We start from the raw sequence: 10,218 nt of genomic DNA, 5'->3' as shown, positions 1-10,218 counted from the left end.
AAATGTAATGTAAACTCCAAAAGGCAAGGGCGGTGGTCTACTGTGATCACTGCTGTGTCCCCAGCACTTATAAGGGTGCTTGGCACATAGTAGGTGCTCAATAAATGGAGAGAAGAGTAGTGGATATTTGTTTTGTTTTGTTTTTTGTGTGTTTGTTATTGTTTTTGTTGTTTTGGATATTTTTAATAAAAGTATGCACAGGGTATACTGAGAGCATGAAGTAGAGATGGCAGAATTGAAGAGGAAAGGAAATTTCTTATAGTAGAAATTCAGATAAAGCAGAGAATCATAAAAGTAATATATAAATATATACTATAAATATACTTTAATTTATAACATCAACATATATTCATTTTGCAATCTTTCGATATAAGCTTAATTTTTTTTAGCAAAAGTCAACAAATGAGAGTTTATTGACTCTTTCTTGCATAGCTCTCCATAATCCGTGACTTACAATTTTTAGTCAATATTTCTTGAAGTGAAGCAAGATGTTAAAGATACTTGTGAAACAATCACAGAGTTGAATATTCTTGATTTATATGATTCTTCACAACTTTTTATAACAGCTTTATCCATGTTTAATTCCCTAGTCTTCAAGAACACTTCTTTATGAAGTCTTACCAACACATTTGATACAGTTTTGTAGAAACCTCACTCATATTTCGTCAGATTACCTGATACTTATTTAGATAATGTTCCCTCAAGTGCAACTGGTATAAACAGGTTTGTTAGCAGGAGCAGAGCACACCAGCAGGAGCCACTGCCCTTGAACTCCAGGTGTGCAGTGGACGGCAGTCAGTGTGCCTTACACAGAGAAAGAGAATGTCCGTCAACCAGTTAATCTGTTCATTGAAGATATGTTAAAGAGAGTGTCTAGACTGTTGGAAATGTAGGAGTGAGAATGGAAGGACATGCAGGATAGAGAATGACACGTACAAAGGCATGGAGTCATGAGCAAACATGGCCCTTAGGCATAATTTTAAATCACTTTTATGACGGGAGCTCAAGACGTCCATGGAAAATTGCAGAACATGAGGCTGGAAAGGCAGGCAAGGGTATAGAGCAGGAAGGAGCTTTCATCATATGTGGAACCGATTTTAGATGCCTACTTTTCAGCAGGTGTGGCCTCTCCATTCCCTTCACATCCTCTGCTTCCCAGCTCACACATTTATGTTACCCACCCAGCCTTTGAAAGCACCTGAGTTTGCCATCCCAGCTTAGACCCTGGGAAATTGTTGGAGACTTTCAAATCAGAAAAGGACATGATTGGATTTTCATTTTAAGATAATTCAGACGAAGCTGTGTAAATTGGCTTAGAGAGGGGAGAGAGGAGTGAAAATGGACATAACCAGTGAGGAGGCAATTACAGAAACTGAGGTGAGAAGTGATGAGGGGTAAAGTAATAGCAGTAGGAACAGAGAGAAAGAAACACATTCCAGAGAGATTTTTAAGCTTGGTGGATACACCAAGTGAAGATTACAGAAGGCCAGTTGGAGATATAGAATAAAATCCTTTTAGATGAGAGAGACTTAGGGGGATTGTTTTGTACTAAATGGAGGGAGCCAGAAGAGAGAAAAGGGATTGAAAGTATACAGAAGAGAAAAGGAGGAAGAGATGGCATCTAGAACACAGGAACAGGGAGCATGGATATCTCTTCTGAAGGAGGAGGGAAGAATCAATAGTGAGTGAATGAATTTGTAGTTGGGGAGGAAGCTGGTAGAGCTCGTGTATGGTGACCTCCAGTGCAATAGAGGGTAAGCTTATCTGCTGAGAAGGGTTTAGAGGGCAGAGCAGGTGGGACACATCAAGGGGGCAGAGAGATTAAATAGCCATTTTGGGGACTGAGTGAGGAAAGTGGCTACGGACAACAATAAGGATTCTGAGCATCCATGTGGACCCAGCTGAGTCAGGAAATTGCACATTCATAGGGGAGCATACCGTGAATGAATGGGGATTTTCTCTGGCAGTGCTCTGAAGCCTGACATAAGAGCGGAGAAGCAGATGATTGGATGATCCAGGTGTGCCTGTTTGCAGAGAGTGAGAGAGTCAAGGGAGCTCACCAAGGGTGGCTCTTGTGATGAACCGTGAGATCCTGACTGGATCTGGAAAAGAGTGGAGCCAGGAGATGGTTGGTGGGCTAAGAGGTCAGAGTGCCTGCTTGGGTCATAGTTCATCCGTGAGTAAGCTTAGTCTTGAAGCAGACAGGCGTGAAGGACGGAGGGAGGCTAACGGGCGTTCCCTGAGGTTTTGCACAGATAGCAAAAGCTGTGACTATCACTTCACTCTACACCGTTCTAGGCCAGGATTCTCTGAGAACCTGACGGAAACTGGTTTGTCTGCAGATTTCATGGGCTGAAACTTGGTAGAGCTGGGATATATTATTTTTTAGAGGTTTTATCTATGGGTTCATTTTTGGATGAGGAAGTTGATACTTAGAGAGGTTCCATGATGTGTCCAAGCTGACACAAGTAACTAGTCGAGATTAGACCTTCGCTCTCCTGACCCTTGGCACGGTCTCCTTCTCGTCACCATGCTACTTTAGTCCTCTATACATCATGGCCTCTGTTTTGAAATTCAGAACCTACCAAAGCGCCGCTCCATTTCTTCTGGTTAATCTTCACAGGTTAATCTTGCATCAAGAAATTAAATAAAAATAAAGGAGTGTTTGAAAACTCTAGAAATCTGCCTTTTTGCACACGATTACTGACCATGTAAACTGTTTTTTCTTCTTTTAATTCACCCTGTTCCCCAATTAGACTTTGTGGTCAGCATGAAAAACTTGTGACCTCTTTCACTTCGCTCCTTCATTAACCCCTTACTCACTTCCTCCCCTCAAGTACTGCTATATTAAACCAACAGAGAAAAACTCCAGCAAAAGACAGGGAAAAAAAACAAGTAAAAACAATGATAGAAGGTATGTGTACAGCGCTGGGAAGTTGTTGTAGAGTTAAAACTCCTCCAATCCAATTTTAAGATCAGTTTCCAATGTTTTTGTGAAGATTAAAAAGAAAAAAAGAATAAAATTGTTCCCTCTGCTTCCTGCCACTGCGGTCCTGCTTAGTGCCCAGAGAAAGGTTACTTTTCAAAAAATACCCAACTAATTTCTTTTTTGAGTGACGGAGTTTTCAGGCAGGATTTCAGTGTTAAAACAGCATTGAAAAGCAACCACTAAACTGGAAAAACAATGCTCAAGTTTACACAAATAGACTTGTCTGGATTTCTGTCAGTCTGGAATTCAGTCTGCTCCAGGGTTGTTCTGAGAATGTTATGTAAAGGATCCCGTTTCTTTCCTTCCCCGCACAGAACTGTCGAATTCTGAACCCTCGTGAAATGCTAACCAGCCCTTTCCCCCATTTGAAGGTACCGTGTTCTCTGCTACAAATGGAGCGAGAAGCCACCAGTCAGCCCGGACACCTGTGCCGCCATTCTGGAAAAAGCCGGTCTTGATAACTGGGCTCTTGGAAAAACAAAAGTAATGTTTCCATGTAATTTTCTAGGGAAAAAAGTTAATAATTACATTGGATTTACTGAGAATTATAACATTTTACAATGATTGAAATATTATGGCTATGTACATTACAGAATGTTAGCTTAAAACAGGGGAAGTAAATTGATGAATTAATTCATAAAGGTTTTCTTCAGAAAAATTGCTTTGTGTTCATAAAGGTTTTAAAAAAAAATCAAGAGAACTTTATCTTGAAGATTTATCCCAAAAGATGAAATTTATAGTAAGTATACTTCAAATAGTATCTAAAACAGACCGATATATTTTCTCTATCACCACCAAATATAGTTAAAAATTGTAGAGAATCATAATGCTCTAAGTAGGATTTTTTTTATTCTGTTCTATTTGAGAACATTTTTTTTCTTTTTTTTTTCTAATTCTCAAATCTGCTCCCATTATAAAACTTGAAATTTACTGGCGTGAATAATTCACCAATACTAGTAGACTCACTATATGTGTTTAGATTTACTGAGTATTATAACATTTTACAATGACTGAAAATATTATGTTTATGTATTAGATCTGAGACCTGTGAGATCTTAGTTTATTTAGTTTAGATAGAATGAAGTAAACAATCATAACCAATTTTGAATACAGAAGTAAGACTGCTTAACGAAAGGATGCACTGGGCTTCTTAGATATCTCCAGAGAATTATGAGATGAAGATGAGATAAACAGGATACCAGGTCTTAGGACACACAAAATGGATCACTGGGAGAGGATGGAAAAAAGAGCCAGGCTAAAGAAAAGAAGTTCTCATAGACTGACCCCTCAAGAATAACCGCCATCAGCCATACCATTGACACAGAGTGAAACCAACTTCCACATCTGCAAAGAAGTTTATATTAGTTGTGTCTTGGGGGTGGGAGATGTGGGAGAGGATTTTCATAATGATCAGATGAAAAATTCCTCCAGTAACAATTTAAGGAATTTGTTTCAGTGTTTATCTTAGAGTGAGTCCCAAGAATTCAGTAATCTGTGTTTACTTTAGTATTTAGTAAGGGCAAAGTGTGAGCACTAAAACAATGTGTATTTTGTTCACACCCTTTACTTTGAGATGCTCACAAAGATGACTTTTGCAGGCTGATTCACAGTCTGAAACACATGCGTAACTTGAAATAGAGTTTTAACTTGTAAAAAGGCCCTTTGCGGTTCCAGTTCCGCATGATATTTGAGTAGCATTTTAAAGCTATTTGTATTTTTCCACTTCACCTTTTCCAACTCATTATGATGGATAAAAGTATTCAATATAGGACCATTTCTAATGCTGTACCAGAAAAATGATGACCTTTTTAAACAGATTGAATTTTAAATGAATTGTCAACAGTAGAATGGACTAAATATATTAACATCAAGAGTCCTGTAGAAATTAAAACTAAATTTAATCAAAACCTATAATGCTAAGCCGTTTACCTGTGGTGTCAAGCTTTCAAGTAATGGAATGCTGAGAGAATTCTGCAGTCAGGGTTACCAGGTCTCATGACTCAGCTGTTAAATTTGAATTTCAGTGACTTTCTTAGTGGATTCAATAAACTCTCTTGGACATGAATTTCATTAGTAAATGTAGCCATTAAAAGAAGGGGGGGAAAAAAACTTCCTATTTCCTGGAGGAAGTTGAAAAGTCTTAGATGAGAATATCTCTAGGCCTTCAGGCTCTTCTGGTGCTCCAATTCATTTTGATTTTAAAATAATCGAAAGTCAGCCTGGCTTTCACCAGGGTGGCCACAGGGTCCAGTGAGAAAGTTGTCCGTCCTGCCTGGGGCCCTCTCTCTGCCTTGTTTCTCCACTGACAGCCTTGGAGCCCAGGAGAGGCAGTGCCCCCGCCTTGTTCACCTTTGTGCCAGGACATGAGTACATATACAGGTCTCGATAAACATTTAATAAATGAACTTCTCTATCTATAATTGCTTTCTGTCTTAAAAAATAGATTTGTAAGATTTTTTAAATTTAGGAAATATAATTGTCTTTTTTGAAAAATAAAAGCATGAAAATTAGCTTTGCTCAGAGCATACGATGCTAAAACTTTGATACAACAGCTCAATATCCTCCACTCTTATCGGTCCATCCAACAAAACCTGTTACAAATAAACAGCGTGATCATCAAACTATATTTCTTCTTAAAGACAGGTTTTCTTCAAGCATAAAAATCTATAATGTTATAGCAACATCCAGGCCAAAGAAGCAATAGGTAGTACATTCCACAATCTAAAAAGATTTAGAATATAATCTATTCTTCAAAACAAAGCACGTGACTGTTCACACCTGTGTGCCTTAGTTTTATTTGTATTTTATTTTAATTCTTTCAAGGTGTTCCTTAAATATTATCATGTGGAACAGTTAAATTTAATGCGAAAGGAAGCCATTGACAAGCTTATTCTAATTCAAGCCTGTGTCAGAGGATTCTTGGGTTCAAGAAGATACCAGAAAATACAGGAGAAAAGGAAAGAGAGCGCTATAATAATACAATCAGGTAATCACTCAGACTGTCTCACAATGTAACAAAGTATAATGCTGTGTTTAGATGTGGGCATACAATCGAATCTTGTATACAAGTTCTTAAAGAGCTTTTGTGTTTAATTCCAAGCTCTGTTACCTTGATACTTTCTACTAAATGTAAATCAAATTGTTTTAGTGATTGACACTTTTAATATTTGAATAAATGTTTTTTTAAATAAAATAATTTAATTTTTGAATTTTCTGTCAAATATTAATGAAATAAAACTGACTTATTGTGCAAGATACAGTAAGTGATTGAATTAATTACAGATCTCAAGAATCTTATTATTATAACACGTTGGACAATAAGATTTTTTTTATTTTATTCCAAAGGTTACACTGGCCATAGTTTTTGATAACTTAATTAAATCTCATTTTAAAGGGCATTCATTTCTTTCTATTAACTGTAGAGAAATATTTATAATTACATTTCATAAATTTTTATTAAAATATATTCATAGACTGGATTTTGCTTTCCATTCTTAAATTTAGAACCTAATGTGGCTTAGTACAGAATCATTCAAAAATTTTTGACTGCACATTTAGAGTAAAAAATATATTTTTACACACATACTGTGAGCAGTACACTCTGACATTTTCTATTCTGGTTTATTCCATTTCATTTTCAGAGGCTAGATTTAGCCCACTCGATCAATTTTATGATCCACTATTGATTTGCAACCTGTGTTCTGATGAAAACCTAACATACAGGCGATTCATGTTCCAACCCTAGTTCTCTGCATCCATAATGCGCATTATCATCTCTTGGAATTTTAAGCTCTTAACTTCTTACTGGGACATCAAAATTAAACCCTGTAGTTTGGGATCTAATTTTTTATCCACAATTTCCAAATGGATAAAACACCAGGGGTGTAGGGGAGGTTTTTTATAACTCATTTGGAAGTGAAACATGACCTAGTAGTTACAGTCCTTTATTCATCCCACTTAGTGAAGATATTGTGTTTTCTGGAGAAATATTTGTGTTTGATTATGGAGTGCTGCCCCGACATGGGGCGTGTTACAGAATATATGTTATGTGCTCTGAATTATCTTTCTAAAATGAAAAAATAAAGTTTAAATCTGAATTCTGAAATATATCTGGCTCCAAAGATAATTGGCTAAAGTGTCCAAAACATATACTTAGATAATAGAGGATTTCTCTCATGAATAGTTTACCATGGCAAAAATAAAAGGGAAATAAGTATTAGCAGATTTTAACCAAATGTTACATTTTGACTTTTTCACCAACTTTGCTCCTTTCTATCATTTTACTTTCATGTTAGTATTCGCCTTAATACAAAAGGTACTTTAATTATTTTCTTGCTATAGCTTGTCATCTAACGAATCCCATATTTTTTTAATGAAACTGTTCTATTTGGGGTCTAATTTCATTTTCCTCTTTGATACTGATGATCAAAAACCCATATTTTTCTGCTCATTTAAGTAATTTTTTTATTTGTTATGATTAACACTACTCTGGGCCTTATATGTTTCAGCTGCAAGAGGACATCTAGTCAGGAAACAAAGAAAAGAAATCATTAAAACGAAAAACACAGCAGTAACAACCATTCAGACTCACGATCTGGAATTTGACTACAAGAAAAACTTTGAAAATAAAAGGTATACGAATGTCATTCATATACCATTTGACACTATAGATTTTTCAAATCTGTAAAGTTACAAAATAAAGTTCATAGTCTTTCTCGTACCCAACCAAGTTCCTCGTACGCATTAAATGTCAATGAACACCAGTGGCCACTGGGGAGTGGCCACTGGCACTATTTGGGGGGTTCACTGGCATTTCACACTGGTGACCACACTTCCTTCTCAAAATGTTTTCTTCCTAGGCTTCTGCCACACTGCTCTCTATATTTCTTCTAATTCCAAGTGTCCTTTGTTAATTCCTTCTCCTCTCCCCATATTTAAATCCTTCTCCGCATCTAAATATTATCCCTCGACTCTCTCCTTCATTCCCATGGCCTTAATAACCAATATGCCATTGGCTCCTAAGTCGTAATCGAATCTTTAAAGCATAGCACCTCTGCCCTTTTTTCTCTTGAGCATCCATATCTATCTTTCTAAAGTGCAATTAGCAGATCCACCTGAATTCATTTATAGAGTAGGCTTTATGCCAAGCAGTAGGGACACATAGATAAATGAGACAAAATCTTTATCCTCAAATTGCTCAGAGTCATGGAAAAGAAATATAACCAATAAATATATGATCCTACTAATATAAGTTAATTCTGCTATGAAAATGTGCAAAAGGCACAGTGGGGACGTGGCCATGGAGGAGGGGAAACTGCCTTGGTTGGTACAGATTACGGGGAGGGAAAAATATCTAGATTTTGCCTAAGTGGTAAAACTTGAATTGATTGAAAATGATTAAGTGTTCTTCAGGGAGAAAATGAGCATTCTAGCCCCAACCCCAAGCCTCTTGCCGCTTTTTTTTTTTTCCCGAATTTATTGAGATTTAATTGACATATAACATGTGTAAGTTTAAGATGTACAATTTTACCATTTGATACACATGTGTATTGTGAAATGATTACAATAATTTCAGTTAACATTTCCATCACCTTGATAATTACAGTTGCGTGTGTGTGTGTGTGTGTGTGTGTGTGTGTGTGTGTGTGTGTGGTGAAAACATTTAAGAACTACTCTCTTAGCAACTTTCAAGTATATAATACAGTTTTAAGTCACCATGCTGTATATTAGATCCCCAAAACTTATCATCTTTTAAATTTCAGCTTTATTGAGGTATAATTGACATATAAAATTGTAAGATATTTAAAGACTACATCATATTGATTTTATACATGTATACATTGTGAAAGGATTCCCCCATCTAGTTATATAACACATCCATCACCTCACATAGTTATCTATTTTTTCTTTATTTGGTGAAAACATTTAAATTCTACTCTTAGCCAAATTTAATTGTACACTACAGCCTTATCAACTATAGTCACCAGGTTTTAATTGGATCCTTAGACCTTGTTCATTTTGTAGCTGAAATTCTACCCTTTTACCAATCTCTCCTTATTTTCCCCAACTCTCTACCCCTGGCAACCACTTTTCTACCTCTGTTTCCATGTGTTTAACTTTTTCTTGTTTTAGATTCCAAATATGTGATACCATGCAATATTTGTATTTCTCTATTTGGTTTATTTCACTTAGCATAATTCCCTCAAGGTCCATCATGTTGTCACGAATGGCAGGGTTTCCTTCTTTCTCATGGCCAAATAATGCTACATTGTATACATATAACATTCACCCATTGGTGGGTGCTTAGTTCATTTCCATACCTTGGATATTGTGAATAACACTGCAGTGAACATTGGAATACAGGTATCTCTTCAAGATAATGGTTCCACTTCCTTTGTATATATACTCAGAAGTGGTATTGCTGGCTCATATGATAGTTCTATTTTTAAGTTTTTGAGAAACCTTCATACTGTTTTCCATAGTGGCTGCACCAATTTGCATTTCCACTAACAATGCACAAGGATTTCCTTTTCTCACATCTTCACGACACTTATCTGTCATCTTTTTGATAATAACCACTCTAACAAGTGTGAAGTGACATCTCATTGTGGTTTTGTTTTTCATTTCCGTGATGATTAGGGATGTTGAGCACTTTTTCATGTACCTGTTGGCCATTTATATGGCTTCTTTGAAAAATGACTATTCAGATCTGCCCATTTTTTAATTGAGCTGTTTGGGGTTATTTGCTATTGAGTTGTAATGAGTTCTTTCTATATTTTGGATATTAACCCCTTATCAGACATATGATTTGAAAATATTTTCTTCCATTTGGCAAGTTGCCTTTTCATTTTGTTGATGGTTTCCTTTGTTGTTCAGAAGCTTTTTCACTTGATGTAGTCTTGCTATTTGATTTTTGCTTTTGTTACCTTTTCTTCTGGTGTCAAATCAAAAAAAAAAAATCATTACCTTAATGTCAAGGAACTTACCACCTATGTTCTCTTCTAGGAGTTTTATGGTTTCAGATCTTCCATTCAAGTCTGTAATCCATTTTGAGTTGATTTTTGTGTATGATGTAGGATGGGTTCAGTTTCATCATGTAGCTGTTTTGCATGTAGCTGTTCAGTTTAACCAACACCATTTTTAAAGAGACTATCCTATCTCCATTGTATATTCTTGGCTTCTTTGTCATAAATTCATTGACCATAAATGAGTGTGTTTATTTTGGGGCT

At 36.2% G+C, this 10,218-nt stretch overlaps 1 protein-coding gene across 1 annotated transcript in view; it reads left to right on the top strand.

Annotated features, from left to right (window-relative positions):
- The window catches only part of MYO3A (myosin IIIA), a 179,249-nt gene that overhangs the window by 137,843 nt on the left and 31,188 nt on the right, over positions 1-10,218 (top strand). The window contains exons 24-26 of the mRNA XM_011371026.2: positions 3,361-3,472; positions 5,813-5,975; positions 7,498-7,621. Coding sequence (XP_011369328.1) covers positions 3,361-3,472; positions 5,813-5,975; positions 7,498-7,621 — 399 coding nt within the window. The remainder of the gene's footprint in view (positions 1-3,360; positions 3,473-5,812; positions 5,976-7,497; positions 7,622-10,218) is intronic.

Source organism: Pteropus vampyrus, unplaced genomic scaffold (genome assembly GCF_000151845.1).
Source record: "Pteropus vampyrus isolate Shadow unplaced genomic scaffold, Pvam_2.0 Scaffold180, whole genome shotgun sequence".
Taxonomy (NCBI): domain Eukaryota; kingdom Metazoa; phylum Chordata; class Mammalia; order Chiroptera; family Pteropodidae; genus Pteropus; species Pteropus vampyrus.
The sequence above is the reverse complement of the archived record's forward strand: the minus strand, read 5'-3'. Positions and strand labels throughout refer to the sequence as shown.